General features: G+C 41.1%; 2 protein-coding genes across 4 annotated transcripts in view; both read left to right on the forward strand.

Annotated features, from left to right (window-relative positions):
* xrcc4 (X-ray repair complementing defective repair in Chinese hamster cells 4) overlaps window positions 1-3,179 on the forward strand; it is a 55,054-nt gene extending 51,875 nt beyond the window's left edge. For all 3 annotated transcript variants that reach the window (XM_041970063.1, XM_041970064.1, XM_041970062.1), the window contains exon 8: window positions 2,598-3,179. In XM_041970063.1, coding sequence (XP_041825997.1) covers window positions 2,598-2,685 — 88 coding nt within the window. In that variant the 3' untranslated portion in view covers window positions 2,686-3,179. The remainder of the gene's footprint in view (window positions 1-2,597) is intronic.
* Window positions 3,180-3,233: 54 nt separating this feature from the next.
* The window catches only part of vcanb (versican b), a 56,912-nt gene continuing 40,942 nt past the window's right edge, over window positions 3,234-19,203 (forward strand). The window contains exons 1-7 of the mRNA XM_041970033.1: window positions 3,234-3,964; window positions 4,114-4,280; window positions 7,649-7,726; window positions 8,462-8,854; window positions 10,335-10,509; window positions 10,630-10,757; window positions 11,181-11,477. Coding sequence (XP_041825967.1) covers window positions 3,957-3,964; window positions 4,114-4,280; window positions 7,649-7,726; window positions 8,462-8,854; window positions 10,335-10,509; window positions 10,630-10,757; window positions 11,181-11,477 — 1,246 coding nt within the window. The 5' untranslated portion in view covers window positions 3,234-3,956. The remainder of the gene's footprint in view (window positions 3,965-4,113; window positions 4,281-7,648; window positions 7,727-8,461; window positions 8,855-10,334; window positions 10,510-10,629; window positions 10,758-11,180; window positions 11,478-19,203) is intronic.

Here is a 19,203-nt window from a genome sequence, read left to right on the forward strand (position 1 = left end):
TCCTTTGAATCTGGAGGTCCTGTTCAGAAGTCTTGGTTAGGTCTTTTCTGTATCGGGTTACTGCATGAATCACATGATCACGGAACTGTTGTGCTGGCATAGATGTTAGACCAACGACATCCTCCAAACGTCTGCTGACATCCTTCGGCATTGAATCGATGACTGCATTTCTGAAAAGAGTGAGCAAAATAGGATCATTTTCCACATCTTTCTGAGACTCTTGACGCCACCTTTTTAACTGTGTATCGATGTATGCTGCTGGGTTCTGGTCGTCCTTCAGAGGTTCCCCTTTCAAAGCATCAACATCAATTTTATTAGGGTACTGTTTGCGTATTCCTTGCCAAATCACCCCCTTATAGGCTGCTAATTCTGTTCCATCTGCCCTTTCACTCAAAATCCAGTCCAGTTCATTGTCTCTGAAAAACTGCTGCATTTTAGACAACCCCAAAACCTGAGCGAGGACAGCTTTGATGTCACCCAGTGAAAGAGATGTTCCAGCCGTGTTTGATTCCAAAGCCTTAATCCACTTGCCTCCTCCTGCGGATATTTGAGGGAGCTCTGAGACCAAACCTGTCAGGTCCCGAGCTGAAAAAGGATGATAATCAGCCCTTGTTCCCCTTATCAGAATTGGGAACTCCCCCCCCCTCAATCTGTCAGGAGGTCTGATGTTAGGCCTGTATCTTAAATCATATTCATCTCTAGGGACCCCTGCGGACGTGCCGGGTTTCTGCAAGCATGCAGGCATGGAAACTCCGCCCCTCGAGGTCGCCCCCTCCTCCACCTCCTCATTTAAATCATCTATTTCCTGTTCCATCTCAACTATCTGGCTCCGTCCCAACTCACGTTGCAAATATTGCTGACGTGGTCCTAAGTTCATCCAAAAGCTATCATCTGTCTTACCTTTCCGAGCCAATTCGGTTCGATCCTGGTAACAGTTAATGATTCCAGACTGACGTCGCTGTGTACTACAGTATTTTGGGATTGTCATGTGGGGAGGGGTTTCCTGCCTTTGAGGAGAATGGGCAGAAGCCGGACGCTGTCTGACCTGGGCCTGGGCTTCTCCAGTGTTTGGTGGTAAAGACAGGCTCCTCTGTCTGGAGTTGAGTGGGTCTGGAACAGGAAGTGCTACCTCAGCGACCCTTGAAGCAACAGATGACCTGTCATGAACGTTACTTACGGTTCCCGACACGTCAGCATTAGCTGGTACCCCTGGAAGGCTTTGCTGGTCATCAAGATTAAAGTTTCCATCTATCTTTATTGTTCCTGTTAAGTTTGGGAAAAGTTCTGCGTTAGTACAGTTTTCAGTTTCCCCCGGATTATCCGTAAAAGACACAATCGTTTTGACATTCCTTTTAATTGGCTTGCTGATTCTAAATAAGTTTAAAATTTCCAACTCAAGCTCTCGCTTCTTTTGTCGTTTCTTAGAATTATTTCCAGCTTTATAATCCTCAATGCGATGTTGCATTATTTCACAAAGTTTCTGATCAAAGCTTCCTGTAACAGGCCATGGATCTATCAAATTTTTTGTCCTTCTGCACCATTTCTCAGACATGTGTTGAATCTCTTTCATCCTGTGGGGATAACGGATACAAACAATAGCCTAGGGCGTACTCATCATTATTCTATTCAATCAACTCTGCTTTTTAATACAATATGATAATCATGCAACTCAAATGGAATCCACTTGGGTGTGCTGCAACTCCGTGTCCTATTTCTAGGTGTCAACCCAATGGGAGGAGTCGTGTTCTGTTGGAAGGAAACCAAAAGAGTTCAGCGGTTTTATTTTAACAGCTATAATAATAGTACAGATTACATCCTTGTAGCTGCACAAGAGCAGAGCACTATTTTATTTTTGTCAGTGCTTGTGTCTATGCGCGTTAGCAAGTAGCTTAGTGTCAGATTTTACCAGACCACTATCTTGTGAGTTGGGGAACGAGTCAATTTATGCACTGCAATACAGATTATACTCTTCTCAACATGCAACATGCAATATCACTGCAAACAGAGGCCTCTGTCTCATGCATAAGTTTTTCAGTATTCCCAGCAGCTGCTTCGATCTCCAATTACACTGGTCCTTTTTTTTTTTTTTTTTTTCTTTAGCTCACTCACACATACACACACTCGTCTCAAGTTTCGCTCAGACGCGCCTTACTCTCCTGGCTGGCTCGCCAAATGTCGTAGATAAATTCTTTATCAAAAGGGCTTGCTGATATTAAGAGTCTGCAGACAGAGGTCTTTAATGATCCTTTATTCGGCCGACCAGGGGGACACCCCTTTCAGGATAAAAGACCACGTACATTCATTTCTCCAAGCTTATATAGCCTGCCTGTCACTATTTCTGTACACACACACAGCCTTTTAGGGCTGACTGGTAATTAGTTGACATCACTTTGATATCATGTTATAATGTCATACTATTAATATTGTGCTGACCAGGGCCACTGCACCTGTTGTTTTTCAACTCTGATGTATTAATACTTCCACAGAACCTCCACGTGTTTCTGGTTCTGATCACATGATCCACTTCCTGTCTGATCCGGAAACTCCTGGAAACTGACCTCATAATCCCACTGACCCGGTTTGTGTCTGTGTTTCAGGTCCGACTCTAATCCAGGATCCAGTAAGAAGCCGACCCCCCAGAGCTCTGCAGACGTTGCAGTAGAGGACCTGTTCGAGGACTTTTGATGTCCAGATGCGGTCTACATCCTGACAGGGGTCTATGTCCCGACAAAGACCTACGTCCCGACAAAGACCTACGTCCCGACAAAGACCTACGTCCCGACAAAGTTCTACGTCCCGACAAAGTTCTACGTCCCGACAAAGATCTACGCCCCGACATAGAGCTATGTCCCGGCAAAGATCTGTGTCCCGACATAGATCTACGTCCTGACATAGATCTACGTCCCGACAAAGATCTACGTCCCGACATAGAGCTATGTCCCGGCAAAGATCTGTGTCCCGACATAGATCTACGTCCCAACAAAGATCTACGTCCTGACGAGGATCTATGTACTGATGGGGTCTACATCTGGATGGGGTCTATGTCTTTGGTGATTTTTATGATTTTAAAAATGTATATGGAGTAAATCGTTTTCTTTAAAGTAAAAGAATGTGAAGCTGAAAACTTTTTCTTATTCAGTTTTGTCATGAACGTCCGAATCAATAAAGTTTATGGCTCATTTCGTTTCCTTCAGACCTGAACTGCGGCTGTAGAGAAGGAAACATCTCAGTCTGCTTCTGTGTTTTTATGCCATTTTTCAGGTTGCAGTACTTGAGTTTTTATTCTTAACGTTTTTTCTAAAAAGATGAAATCCGTTGCTCCTGAACATCCCAGATTCTGCTGAGTCATCCAGCAGACGCTGATCAGAACGTTGTCCAATCAGACTCATCATCACATCCAAAGGTCTGGGAGACTCTGGGCAACTGTCCTGGCCAATCCATGGGCCGAATTTTCTTCTTCGTTCTTCTTTGTCAGCATTCATTTTGGAGAATGTCGCCCTCCAGTGATCTGCTGTTGCAACTGCATGACATTGGCCAAGTAGCTTGGCCCGTTTCAGTTCTGTATGAACACAAACCAAAGGAAGGTGGACGTTCATCAGCAGTCCCAGCCAGTGGAACCGAGTCCCCAGAGTCTCCTGGTAGGAATGTGTCTTCAATGTTCCTGATAAAACACCAGATCAGAACCGTCCTGTTTCCACAGGCCCAAATGCTCCTGAACTTACCACAGATTATCACACCTGCTCCAGAGTCGACTTCTCTGGACTCGGAGGCATCTGGAATGGACCATCACACCCTGGATATGGGTACTAGACTGGTTCTGGATCCGCTTTGAACCAGTTCTGGTACGCAGTCCTGACCTAACCAACCAGGAGCTGAGCTGTGGTTTTCAGGAATAATGAGACGAATTAGATTTTTTTCTGAGAACGTCTCTTTTAGTCTTTTGAAAATGTATTAAAATGAAAACGTGAGTTAAATTATGGGATACTACTTCTTCTGACTCAGCCTTCCTCCCACTCTGGCTTTCCTCGTTGAACTTCCTCCCACCCTTTCTCTCCTTTCTCTCCTTTCTCTCCCTCCTCCGGGCTCCTCCTCTTCCTTGCGTCTGGATAATAGCGGGTGGAAAGTGGATTTGAACTTGCAGGCTGTGCTGAGAGGTGGAGGAGAACATCTGCTAGTGAAGATCCCTGATCTCTGTTTGGGAAACGTTTTCCTCTGGAAAGCTTGCAGCCAGAAATCCGACACAGGACAACTGGATTTTTTTCTGTCTAAACATCTGAAAGGTAAGAAATCTGATCTGGATCAGAGTTAAAGTCCAAGAGGTGTCGGGAAAGATGATGTTCAGGTTCATCTGAGAGGTTTTACACCAGTTTGTCATTTTAAGCCAGTTTTAGACCAGTTCATATCAGTTTTATACTAGTTTGTCATTTTAAGCCAGTTTTATACCAGTTTGTCATTTTATGCCAGTCTTATACCAGTTTATACTAGTTTGTCATTTTATGCCAGTTTTATACCAGTTTGTCATTTTAAGCCAGTTTTAGACCAGTTCATATCAGTTTTATACCTGTTTGTCATTTTAAGCCAGTTTTATACCAGTTTGTCATTTTAAGCCAGTTTTATACCAGTTTGTCATTTTATGCCAGTTTTATACCAGTTTATACTAGTTTGTCATTTTATGCCACTTTTATACCAGTTTGTCATTTTATGCCAGTTTTATACCAGTTTATATCAGTTTTATACCAGTTTATACCAGTTTGTCATTTTAAGCCAGTTTTATACCAGTTTATATCAGTTTTATACCAGTTTATACCAATTTTATACCAGTTTATATTAGTTTTATACCAGTTTATGCCAGTTTCTACCAGTTTTCTACCAGTTCATATCAGTTTTCTACCAGTTTATATTAGTTTTATACCAGTTTTATATCAGTTTTATGCCAGTTTCTACCAGTTTTCTACCAGTTGATATCAGTTTTTTACCAGTTTATATCAGTTTCGTACCAGTTTGTCAGTTTTGTACCAGTTTGTCAGTTTTGTACCAGTTTATGTCAGTTTCTTTCCTGTTCATATCAGTTTTATACCAGTTTATACCAATTTTATACCAGTCTATATCAGTTTTATATCAGTTTTATACCAGTTTATATCAGTTTTATACCAGTTTGTCAGTTTTATACCAGTTTATACCAATTTTATACCAGTTTATATCAGTTTTATACCAGTTTATATCAGTTTATATCAGTTTTATACCAGTTTGTCAGTTTTATACCAGTTCATACCAGTTTTATACCAGTTTGTCAGTTTTGTACCAGTTTATATCAGTTTTACACCAGTACATATCAGTTTTACACCAGTTTTATACCAGTTTACATTAGTTTTATACCAATTTTATACCAGTTCATATCAGTTTTATACCAGTTTATATCATTTCAATACCAGTTTATGCCCGTTTCTACCAGTTTTCTACCAGTTTATATCAGTTTTGTACCACTTTATACCAATTTTATGCCAGTTTATATTAGTTTTATACCAGTTTATGCCAGTTTCTACCAGTTTTATACCAGTTCGTATCAGTTTTATACCAGTTCATATCAGTTTTATACCAGTTTATGCCAGTTTCTACCAGTTTTATACCAGTTCATATCAGTTTTATACCAGTTTATACCAGTTCGTATCAGTTTTATACCAGTTCATATCAGTTTTATACCAGTTTATATTAGTTTTATACCAGTTGATATCAGTTTTTTACCAGTTTATATCAGTTTCGTACCAGTTTGTCAGTTTTGTACCAGTTTGTCAGTTTTGTACCAGTTTATGTCAGTTTCTTTCCTGTTCATATCAGTTTTATACCAGTTTATATCAGTTTCGTACCAGTTTGTCAGTTTTGTACCAGTTTATATCAGTTTTTTTCCTGTTCATATCAGTTTTATACCAGTTTATACCAATTTTATACCAGTTCATATCAGTTTTATATCAGTTCATATCAGTTTTATACAAGTTTGTACCAGTTTATACCAGTTCATATCAATTTTATTCCTTTCATACCAGTTTATACCATTTGATATTACTTTTATACCATTTGGTATTTGTCAAGACACCAGCTTATATCAGTTTAAATCAGTCTATTACAGTTTGTTGTAGTTTTATAGCAGTTTATTCCTGATCTTGATTCCTGATCCTGATATGGTAGTGGCGGGACCAGTTCTGGTTTGCTGTCTGGTGGTGGTGGTGGTGGTGGTAGACTGGATCAGAAGTATCTCATTTTCTCTTCATTCTTACATGTTCCTGCTAAACCAGAGTGGTTCCAGGATCTATTTCTCTACATTTTCATGCTGCAGCTATCAAACCAGCTAGCAGCCTTGCTAGCCTCCTTATTAAAATCAAATGCAAAGAGTTTATTGTCACATGCACAGTAAGGAAACAGGTTTCCCTGTACAGTGAAATTCTTGCTTTGCCGTCCACACCAAATGCCATAAATATTCAAAGTAAGTAGAAAAGACTAATTTAAGAAGAGCATGCAGAAAAGTAAACATAAATATAAACTATAGGTAAAATATAAGTAAAGTAATCTATGTACATAATGTGCAGCGTGCTACATAAACTGTGCAACATTCAGCATTGAATGATTAATTGTGCAAAAAAAAAAACTGTGATGAGGTAGACGGTATGATACATGTGCAAATACTGAATAATAATAATAAGGTGCATTGATAATGTAAACAGTCGGTATGTGTAAATGTTACAGTCCATTGTTACAGACTCCAGTCTGCTCTTAGCTGTTAAGGAGTCTGATGGCTGAGGGAAAGAAAGAGTTTCTGAGTCTGCTAGTCCTGCATTTCACACTCCTGTAAATGTTGGCTAACTGGATCATGTAGCGCTAGCTTAGTCAGCACTAAGTAGCATGGATACTGAGCTTCTCTTTAAGCATCTTTATGGTTAATTTTCTGCTCTAATGATAAATACACTCACTGAAAACTAATTATGACCTGGTTTCCCCACAAGAGCTAAATGCTAATCTAGTGCTAGCATAAGAAAAGATTATCAGTGCTTCGTAGCTTCATGCTAACATCAGGTTAACAGCCTTACCATTAGTAGTTGTACAGGGCCAAAATCTCTTCTGGAAATGTGCAACCACATGGCAATATTTTTAAAGATTGAATAATTAGCAAACTACTTTAATATGTACATGAAACTGGTGTAGTGATACTGGTGGTACTGGTGACACATGGAGGTCTTAAAAGATGCTGCTGTCCTCCAACCTGTCAATCACCTGAGATGTCTAATCAGATTTCAGTACCACCCTGACCTCCCTGTAAACGCCACCTTCTTTCCACCAAAGTTAACCACTGTTAGCCAAATAAAAACTTCAAACAGGAAGTGGTGGCAGTAAATGGAGGCTTTTCGTACAAGATGGCGCTCCCTTCCCTGTATGCAACATGTGTGATGTAACTTCACATGCGCTGTAATGACTGGCATCAGTGAATCTGACTGGATGGATTAACTGGATGAACTGGGATGAGTTAAAACGCTTCGAGATGAGCTGGTATTAGAATTTAAAGATATTTGTACAGATGTGATGGTTTTTATTTTGGATTTCATGTTTCATGCCCTCCTTCCTCGACTCATCTTCATATCTGGCTTCTTGTTCTCTACAGATCGAGAGGAGATGACTGGAATCGTCCTCACACACCTGTTCTGCCTCATGTGTCTCTGTTTGGCTCGTCCTCCACCAGGTGAGTCCAGGAGGTCATGTGACCTCGGCCTCTGCTGTAAACCTGATTCCACATGGATCAGCTCAGCTCATGGGGCAGGGGGTGGTATTGAGCCGGATAGCTCAACGACCAGCGAAAGGGTCAAAGAAGAAGCCATGATGTGTTTAATGTCCTTTCAGACCACCTCCGTCTACTACCTCCAAACAACCATGAGCTCCTTCATCGTCTCCGTGGTTGTTAAGGAATTCAGAGGTGAGCGCTGCCCCCTGGTGGACGCCTTGCCCAACAACCAGGACAACATCAGAAGGACATGGTGTTGTTTAAGAAGCTAGCATCTGATGCTTTAGGGAAATTGGTTCTGTGGATCCATTTTTAATCGGGTTCATTGGTTGAACCTCCTTTATACTCTTATAATCCCAGAAAATGTATCTTCATTGTTTTTCTTCTGACATCAGTCTTCAGAAGTGGGTCAGGAGTAGATCTCTCTTAGATAATTTATAATGATAGTTTTCAATCAGCCCCTGGTGGCCATCAGAGGTACTGCAGAGGACGTAGTCCATCTTTTATATTAATGTTAATATTAATGTTTGCTCTCTCCATCCTGCAGGAAACTCCACCTGGTCTTAGTTTTTCCTTCTAGTTCAGTTTCAAACTCTAGACTTGAACCTGTTTAAAAGTCTGGATCTGTTTCCTGGACTTTCCCAGGTTTTACATGCTGAGATCCTGATTCCAACTCATCCAGCTTTTGTTTTCCAGCCTCTCCAGTGACCATGAACACGGTGAAGAACCCGCCTGCCGATGGGACCTTGGCGGGTAAAGTTGTGCTTCCCTGTCGCTTCTCCAGCACCATGCCAGCTTCCCCCAGCAGCCCCACCTCCACCCCCAGCCCCAGTCCTGACAGACAGATCCGGATCAAGTGGTTGAAGCAGGATGGGCCTCAGGAGACGGTGGTGCTGGTGGCCCAGGGAGGGGTGGTGAAGGTGGGGCAGAGATTCCAGGGCCGGGTGTCGGTGCCCAGCCAGCCCCTGTCCGACAGAGATGCCTCCCTGAGGATGGTGAAGCTGAGGGCCAGCGACGCCGGGATGTACCGCTGCGAGGTGATGGACGGGATGGAGGACACCCAGGACAGCGTCACCCTCAGAGTCTCTGGTGAGAAAACTTAGGTTAACAGCTTGAACCTGGAGTCCCTGAACGCATCAGCGTCCAGGTCTGCTGGCAGAGACCCAGAGACCAGAATTAACCCCTTATTTTATTTTCACTGTTTTTATTCTGTTTTTATGTCACTGTAAATAAATTCAGGCTTTAGGGGTAAAAACTGGACCAGAATCTGGTCTGGTTCTCATTTACAGACTCCTCCATCTTGAGATGCACCAGGAAGGAAAACTCCATCAGGACCAGAACCAGGAAGAAAATCCTCCATCAGGACCAGAACCAAGAAGGAAAACCTCCATCAGGACTAGAACCAGGAAGGAAAACCTCCATCAAGACCAGAACCATAAAAGAAACCTGAACTTTCTATATCCTCCTGCAGCTCTGCCAGGACCCCCTCCTCCAGACCTGATCCTCAGACTCAAACGAGGGGGTCCAGCTTTGTTTTCGAGCTGTCCTCCTGATGAGGACCTGTTGGACGGAAATGACGGGAATCACAGAGATGAGATGAATTCCGGAGGATTCCCGAGTTCAGCTGGAAACTCGCGTTATTCAGTTTCTACATTTTCTCTTTATTCCAGTTCTGAAAATTTCAACTTTGTCATCGTTTTCTGTTTAATTTTCGTATTTTTTAACCGACCTGAACCGACTCAAACTGACCTGAACCGACCTGAACCGACTCAAACCGACCTGAACCGACTCAAACTGACCTGAACCGACCTGAACCGACTCAAACCGACCTGAACCGACTCAAACCGACCTGAACTGACTCAAACCGACTCGAACCGACCCGAACCGACTCGAACCGACCTGAACCGACTCGAACCGACCTGAACCGACTCGAACCGACCTGAACCGACTCGAACCGACCTGAACCGACTCAAACCGACCTGAACCGACTCAAACCGACTCGAACCGACCTGAACCGACTCGAACCGACCTGAACCGACTCAAACCGACTCAAAACCAACCTGAACCGACTCAAAACCGACCTGACCCGACCCGAACCGACCTGAAGCGACTCGAACCGACCTGAAGCGACTCGAACCGACCTGAAGCGACTCAAACCGACCTGAACCGACCTGAACCGACTCAAACCGACCTGAACCGACCTGAACCAACTCAAAAACGTTTTTTTTTTTTTGTTATCTAAAATTTAAATCCTCAAATTTTACCTGATAGTAGAAAATAAATACAATAAAAATAAATCACGATGATAAAAACAAACGTAAAGAACATTAAATAAAAAATACACTTTTCTAAATATTTTATTAAAAGATGTTTTAGTTTTTTACTTAGTTTTTTCTTGAAATGTGTTTTGTGTTTTTTTTTCTGTTGTTCAGGTTTTCGTTTTATTTTTTCTTCATTCTTACCTTTAAATATAGTCAGACATATTTACCACTTTTAAATGAACTTTCTAGAATATTCTCAGCTTTCTGTGCTTTGGTGTGAAACTGACGTGAGGTTGATCTTCCTCCAGGGGTGGTGTTCCACTACCGGGCCCACTCCAGCCGCTACACCCTGGACTTCCCCGCGGCCGTGGAGGCGTGCCGCTCCGTCAACGCCTCCATCGCCACGCCGGCTCAGCTGACTGCCGCCTTCCAGGACGGCCTGGACCAGTGCGACGCCGGCTGGCTGGCCGACCAGTCCGTCAGGTGTGTCTGTGACATCATTTCCTCTTTTACTTTCTGCATGTTGCTCTCAGCTGTGATTAAGGTGGACATGCGGTCCCGATCCGTAGTGAAAGCCGTCTTCGTTGCTCTGAATTTTCCCAGATATCCCATCACGGATCCTCGTCCCGGATGTTCAGGTGACCTCGTGCAGCTTCCAGGTGTGAGGACGTACGGCTTCCGTGATGCCACGGAGCAATACGACGTGTACTGCTTCGTGGATCAGCTGCACGGTAAACAGGAATTCCCACCTTTTCTCACCATCTTCCCGGAATTCTGCCGGAAGATTCAGAGACTTCACCAGCAAATTTAGTTCATATTTTTCTGATATTTTATTTAGGATTTTAGTTGTTTCATTTCTCTTTTTTATGCTTTATTTGGAATTTTTTTTTTTTTTTTTACATTTTTCTGAATTTTAAAAAAATATTTTTTTCTTTTACTCATTTAAAATTGTCAGAAGTTTTTCAGCATTTTACTTTGTAATTATTATTATTATTGTGGTTGTTGTTGTTGTTATTATTGTCATTATTTTTGCCAGAAGACGGGGCGTGCTGCTGCGTGCGGCTGAAGCCATGTTTGTGTTCTGGAGGCTTCAGGGTCTAAAGTCCGGATGTCCTGCTTTCATGTGCTGACGTTGTTCCTGCCTCCTCCACCAGGTGAGGTCTTCTATCCCCCCTCCCTCGGAGACAAGCTCACCTGGCAGGAGGCGAAGGAGGAGTGCGAGTCGCACGACGCCGTGATGGCCTCGCCTGGTCAGCTGTTTGCGGCCTGGAGGGCGGGGCTAAACCGCTGTGACTACAGCTGGCTGTCCGACGGCAGCGTCCGCTACCCCGTCACCGTGCCCCGGCCTCAGTGTGGAGGAGGTCTGCTGGGGGTCCGGACGCTCTACAAGTACGAAAACCAGACCGGCTACCTGGACCCGACGGAGAGATACGGAGTGTTCTGCTTCAGAGGTGAAAACCGAAGTCTGCAGAGATTTACTAAAACCTGTTCTAACATTTTTATAAATACAGCATCTGAGTCAGAACCAGTCGGTCCAGTTCTAAGGAGCTTAGTAGTCTTCAGGAATAGTTCTTCAGGATCCTTGAAGGACCCAAGTTCTTCTTGGGTGAGTGGTTTCTTTCCCAGATTGACATGAACAGACCAGCAGAGCTTTGGTCCTTAGTTTCGTCCAGCGGTGGCCCATTTCCATGTTTTAGTGGAGACCAACAGCTGGCCTTGGACGTGATGGAGAAAAACCACGGTAATGGGGTGGTAAAGGTTAAACCTGTCTTTCAAGGCGGGACATGGAATCCGTAATGCATGCTTTAAACCTCCCGGCTGGATTACCGTAACTCTAACAGGAATTGACTGGGGAACGCCATCTCGCCTTCAGTTGGTGCAAATGCACCAGCAGGACTTTTACCAGGTAGAAGGAAATGAGCAGATCGCTGCGGCGTAGGCTTCATTTTCATTTTAGGGTCAGTTTTAAGCTTCTGTTACTTGTTTTTTTGTCTCTTAATGGTCCTGCGCCAGCATATCTGTCATACTTGCTGCACCCCTACGCCCCTTCTCAGTCCCTCCCGGACCAGATGTTGCTGCTGGTTCCAAAATCACAAAAGAAAGTGAGGTGTGATGGAGCTTCTGAATCAGCTTCCTTTACAGACTAGACCCTCAGTCTATGGCTTTAAATCTTCTTCGAAAACACACTTTTATTCTTTGGCTTTTTTTTTTTTTTTCTTTTCCCAATTTTTATTTTTGTTTTTCAGAGTTGTACACCAGATGTTATAGTCAAAATCAATTTGCTTTTACAAGGGAACAGTGATGAAGTGCAAAATATTCTACTTCTTTTCTTCACTTAAATGTTACCTTCCCTTATGACATTATTATGTAACATTGCAAATAGTAAGTGTTAACATATATAAAAAAAAAAAAAAAAAAAAAAAAAAAAGGGAAAACTTAAATTGGTGTAAAGTAGTAATAGAAAGTAAAATAAAAAATTAAAGACCTGCTGGAGAGAGTTTTCTATAAAAAAGTCAAAGTAAGACAGAACCTTTTTTTTGTTTGTATGAGAACCATTTCTTCCAGTCTTTCTCAAATTTGGTTTCTTTCATTTTCAGTTTGTATGTGAGTCTTTCCATCATTACGATGTCTTCCACAATGTTTATCCACTGTCCATATGTCGGGATATCAGTCTTGAGCCATTTCTTTGTAATGGTCTTCTTGGCGGCCACCAAGAGAATCTTGGTCATGTCTCGGTCATCCACTTGCACAGTTTTATCCAGGTATCCAAGGTACAATACAAAACAGGAGCAGGGTATTACATACATGAGTATTTCGCAGAGAGCTGAGTGAACATCAGCCCAAAATGGCTGGATTTTTTCACAGCTCCAGAAAATATGAGACTGGTTTGAATCTATGTCACCACATAATCTCCAACATGGTTGATTGGTTTTAGTCTGATGACTTTTGATTTGAGGTGTAATGAAAAACCTAATTTGGTTCTTCCAAGCAAACTCTCTCCACTTTTGTGATTGTGTCGTAGTTTGATGAGTTTTCCACATGCAATACCACGTTTCTTGCAGGATTTCCTCACCCAGCTCCCTTTCCCACCTTATCTTGATATATGTAGTTGACAATTCTTTTGATTCCATTAGGCATTTATATAGGATTGACACTACTCTTGGGATAGGTTTATTGTATGCCGACACCATTATCCTTAGCAAAGGGTGTGTTTTATCTTCACTTGTTTTTATACATTTCTTATAGTAGTCTCGTATTTGTAAATATCTGAACAAATCTTGGTTTATCAGGTTATACTTATCTTTAAGTTCCTGAAAGCTTATCATTTCTCCTCCTTTTACAATTTTACATAAAGCTGTTATGCCTTTTGCCGCCCATATTTTAAATTGCGGATCATGTTGTCCTGGTTTAAATTTGACATCATGTGCAATCCATTTAAGAAATCCAAGTTCTTGTCCAATTTTCAATTTTTTCAGAATAGTGTACCACTTTTCTAAAGTAAATAAGGTAATTGGGTTTAATTTTGATTTTTTTCTCACACAGACTGTTATGTCTTTTTCCCCAATATTTGTTTGAACTGGGAAATTTGGTGCCAAAACTTCAATATCTTTCCATCTGCTCACATAGCCAGTATCACACCAGTAAATTAGGCGATGTATTTGGGCCGCATTATAGTACTCCTTTAAGTTTGGTAAACCCATTCCTCCTTTTGTTTTTGGTAATTGTAAAGTAGCATAGCGTATTCTTGGGCGTCCCCCCCCCCCATATAAACCTTGAGATAAGTTTATCCCATTTACAAAACTGTGCTTGAGGGATATTTGTTGGAATCGCTAAGAATATATACAGTAAACGGGGAAGTATATTCATTTTTATGACATGTATTCTATCACTAAGTCCTAATGGGTATGTGGACCATAGACCAATATCTTTCCTTATGTTGGTGTCAATTTGTTCATAGTTTTTCGCATATAATTTGGTTAGGTTTTTTGTTATATTTACCCCCAGATATTTGAGAGAGGTCGCTTCCCAATTTATTTTCCATTTCTTAAGATCTTGATTTGGAGTGCAATTAAAAATAAGAGTTTGGGTTTTATTAATGTTTATTTTATATCCAGAATATAGACCAAATTGATCAAAAATCTTCATTAGATGCTCAAAATTTCTTTTTGGATTGGTTAAGTATATCATTATGTCATCTGCAAAAAGGCTTATGACATGCTTCTGTTCATTTATATCCACTCCTGATATTGCTGGATCCTGTCTTACCATTTGAGCTAAAGGCTCAATGTAGAGGGCAAAAAGTAGAGGACTGAGACAACAACCCTGTCTAGTCCCCCTCTCCAATATAAGTCTATCTGTGAGGGATCCATTAACTTTAATACTTTAAAGAGATTTGATACACTGAATTGATTCCTCATTGAATCCAAATTTTTCCAAAGTTAAATACAGAAATTCCCAATTAACCCTGTCAAAAGCCTTTTCGGCATCCAAGCTGATTAAAGCTGCGGGTAATTTATTTTGATCAATTTTTTGAATAATATGCAATGTTCTTCTTATATTATCATGTGTTTGTCTACCCTTAATAAAGCCAGTTTGATCCTCATCTATCAGGTCTGATATACAAGTTTGGAGTCTGTTTGAAATAATCGATGTGTAGATCTTATAGTCAATATTTAGAATAGAAATCGGTCTGTAATTTTGGCAAAATTCTTTATCTTTAAATGGTTTAGGGAGCACTGTAATGATTGCTTCCTTCCAGGAGGGGGGGGTAAGTTTATTTTCTAGAATCCAATTGAATGTAGTATAAAGTATTGGCGTGAGTTCTTCTTCAAATTTCTTGTACCACTCTGCTGGGAAGCCATCGCCTCCTGGGGATTTGTTTGATTTCAAGTTTTTAATTGTTTTCCTGATTTCTTCTGGGGTAATTCTTGCAGTTATACACTTATTTTGTTTGGTTCCTATAGAGGGCATGTCTAAGGGTTCAAGAAGGTTTTTCATTTCTTTCGGGTCTGGAGTATCTGATTGGGTATACAGACCCTTATAATAATCTCTAAAGACGTTTTCTATCTCGTCTGGGTCGTATTTTATTTGATTTGTTATAGGGTCACGTATTTTATGAACAGTAAGTTCTACTTGTCTTTTTCTTAGTTGTCTAGCAAGCAATCTTGTGGCTTTGGGGCCAGATTCATAGTAATTTTGTTTTAGGAATCTAGCTTTGGTTTCTGTCTCGTTTTGGAGTAAATCGTTTATCTTCTTTTTTGTTTGATTTAGTTGTTGTCGAGTGGCTTCATCTGGTTTTTCTTTATTTCTTTGTTCAAGTTTTCTTAATTCTGATATATGCAGCTGGTATTGCTTTATTCGTTCTTTTTTTTGTTTACTTCCAATTGAAATTAGTTTACCTCGTATTACTGCTTTTAATGCATCCCAGACTATTGCCGGGTTTGTGTCTTCGTTATTATTGTCCTCTAGATAATTTTTAATATCTGTCTTAATTTGTTTGACTACTGTCTCATTATTTAAGATGCCAGCATTTAACCTCCATGTTGTTTTTCTTGGTCTGCATTTCAATTCCAGCTTCAGGTAAATGACATTATGGTCTGACAGATCCGCCACTCCCATGTGACATTCTTTTACCAGATTTATGTATTCTCTTTGCAAATAGAAATAGTCAATTCTTGAATAAACGTGATGTGTTTCTGAATAGTGACTAAAATCTCTCTGAAGAGGGTGCAAGTCTCTCCACACGTCAATATATCCTATTTTGGTCCACATGTCTCTTACAAATTTGGAAATGGATTTTTTGTTTCTTTTTAGACTAGTCGTGTCCAAATTATAATTCATTACTACGTTCAGATCACCTCCACAGATACTTATACCCTCGGCCTCCATTGCAACTGTGTCGAGCAATTTTTTGAAAAATTCCTTTTTACTTTCAGGTGGTGCATAAATATTGACTAGCGTTACTGTCGTCTGACCTAGGTCTCCTATTACTATTATAAACCGGCCCTCTTTATCCTTTATTTCCCTTTTAAATACAAAATTTACTGAATTTGCTACCAATATTGCAACTCCCCTCTTTCGTGAATTAGAGTGTGTACTATAGAAAGTGTTTCTAAACCCAAATCTTTTCAGTTTTTCATGTTCTGAATTAGACAAATGTGTCTCCTGAAGAAAATTGATTTGCATGTTTTCTTTTTTAAGTTTAGCTATTATTTTGGTCCTTTTGACTGGGTTTCCCATACCATTTACATTTAAAGACAAGAAACCATAATTCTTTGTCTCAAAAACCATGAAATGTCATTGAGCAACTCAGCCATGCTCTGTCTATCTTCGAATACAAAACTTTAAGCAAAAGCTCCCAGCAAGCCTTAACCGACAACAAAAGAGAACATTTTTGAACAATGAACAAGAACAGTGGCTCCAATGAAAAAGAGTCAGCATGATTTTTGTCATACCGGCCTCCCTTTCGTGTTGAGGGGGAAGTTCTTCCAGAAAGAAAGGGCCCCCACCTAGTGATGGGATTTAACCAGCTCAGGGTCAACATGCCCATCCTAGTCCACTCAGACTACGTCCCCTCTTAGCCAACGTTGCTTTAGTCTGTGGTCTTTCAAAAACAAAAGGCACGCTCAGTTGCGTCGGAGATTTTGAGAATTCCGCTCACATTATGAAGAGAAACGTATCATACTCATCCTGAATTGTCGCATGTGCGTTGAAATTCCTGCAGCTGAGCCCGTGCGCGTTTTGCAGCCATCTCCGGTCTCTCCATCCGGCTGGGCGTCCACGAGATGATCCCGATTGAGATCAGGTTGTCCACGGAGGCGGTGTCCTCGGTAGGAGCTACTGGGTCCTCAACATCGTATCCCCACTGCCTCAGGTCTCGGGTCGCGTCTCCTGCGTCTCCATAGGTCTTCACTCCGCCCGGCCAGTGGATGCGCATCTTGTTGTATGGAGTTTGGAAGCGCACACCTTCTTTCTTGAGCAGCCTCTTCACGTTGACGAAGGCTTTTCGTTGTCGCAGCGTCTTTTCCGAGTAGTCATGGTCGAAAAAGACCCTTTTCTCTCGAAATAAAACGATTTTCTTCTCCCATGCCTTCTTAATTATGAGTTCTTTCACTGTGAACTGCTGGAAGCATATCACGATAGACCGTGGTGGCTGACCTGGTTTGGGCTTCGGCGTAAGAGCTCGGTGGGCTCATTGAATCTGGAGGTCTTCAGTTACTGAAAGCTCCTCTTTCAGCCACTTCTCCACAAAGTCCGCCGTCGACACGCCTGTCGTCTCGGCATCCTCCTCCACACCATATATTCGCAGGTTGTTCCGTCTCGACCGCGACTCTAAGTCTTCCAGCTTGTCTGTTACACGTTTCTGTTCTTTAGCCATTTTCTGTATCACCATGTTAGCCGCGTGGCACCACCTCTCCACCTCTTCCGTGCGGGTTGTTGCTGCATTTATCTTATCGCCCTGTTCGCCCATCTCAGTTGTTACTTTTGCAAGTTTCTGGTATATGTCCTCTTTAAATTCAGAGAGTTTGTTTTTCATCTCCGATGTAATTTCGTCTTTAAATATTTTAAAATCAGTTTTCATCTCTGTCTGTAAGGACTGTATTTGTTTGCTTATGGCGTCCAGGCTATGTTGGAAGTTAGCCACGATAGCTTCAGGTGCTAGCATGTTCTCCGTCACAACTTCTTTACCCTTCTTGCTTTGAGTATCCAGATTTTTCTTCTTTCTTGACAACCCCCTGCGCATATTCTAGCAGATGAAGCGTTTTAACAAGTCATTCCTCAGGTTTTTGGCAGGGGTAAGTATTCGTAACGAGTTGGCACGAGGGAGCGAGTGCGTTATACGTCCATTCTCCTCACCGTCGTAACCGGAAGCCCTATTCTTTGGCTTTTAACCCAGTGAGAGTTAGATGTAGCTTTAGTCTCCTGATTGGATTGTTCCCTCTTTGTTTTTACTCTTATAGTAATTATTTCGGTCCTGTGTTTTACTTGGTGCGCAGCACTTTGGTCAACCTCGTGTTGACCCTTTAAAACGCTAAATAAATGTGGTATGGTATGGTAATAACTAATATCTGAACTAGTTCACATCGATCATTATCATAGTCTTTAGGAATAGTTTTCCTGGATCCTTGAAGGAACTTTCCAGTTCTTCTTTGATAAGTGTTTTCTAGCAGACTGTACCTGGTTCAGGTCTTTGTTGGATTTGTTCCTGTTTCTTCCGGACATCACTTTCAGATCCTGTTCATCTGCTGTAGATATTTTTCCTTCTTCTTTTGTCTTCCACGTGTCCATAAATGTTAGCTGTCTAGGCAGGATTGTTTTTAAAGTTAAATGAGTCGAAGAAGACAAGATTAAACAAGATAACAATAGCTACTGTGTTAGCATAAACATGTAAATGTTAGCTACTACATCAGTCTACACAGTATCAGCTGCTGGATTAGCTTTACCAATTTTATGTTATTTTAGCTGCAATTTTAGCATGAACAAGATAACATGAGCTGCTCTGTTAGCTTTAGCTGCTAAGTTAACATAGAATAAAGTTATTAACTATATTAGTCTTCAGAAAGTGAAGTCAGCCATGTGTTTGTCCAAAACAAGTTAACTTTAACGAGATAACTTTAGCTACTATGTTAGCTTAATAGCCCTTTTTTCTGCATGAGTGTTTCATGGGTCAAAGTTAAGTGGCTAAACAACGAAAAAAACCCACATTTAACTCATTACCCTTAACATGATAATGTTAGCTGAATCAAGATTATATTAGCTGCTATATTAGCATCAACCAGAGTATTTGGCAGTTATCTTAGCTGAAATATGCTAGCTTCTAGCCTATGCTAGCCTCATAAAGATAACACTGGCTACAGTTATATCTTTGTAAGCCTAGCATATTTTAGCTAAAATAACTGCTAAGATATTGGGGCTGATGTTAGTAATATAGCAAACTACATTACTGTAGCCACTATTTTAGACAAAGCAAGATGACTAGCAGCAATGTTAGCCAAAATATGGCAATGTTAGCATGAATAAATGTTAGTTGTTTGCCTAGACAAATTGTTTTAAAAATTAAATTAGTCTAAGACGAGAACCTTAAAGAAGAAAATGTTAGCTGCTAGGTTAAAGCAGAATAAAGTCAATATTTATATCAGTCTTCACAGGGTGAGGGCAGACACTGTCCAAAACAAA

The sequence above is a fragment of the Melanotaenia boesemani genome, chromosome 19 (genome assembly GCF_017639745.1).
Source record: "Melanotaenia boesemani isolate fMelBoe1 chromosome 19, fMelBoe1.pri, whole genome shotgun sequence".
NCBI lineage: Eukaryota > Metazoa > Chordata > Actinopteri > Atheriniformes > Melanotaeniidae > Melanotaenia > Melanotaenia boesemani.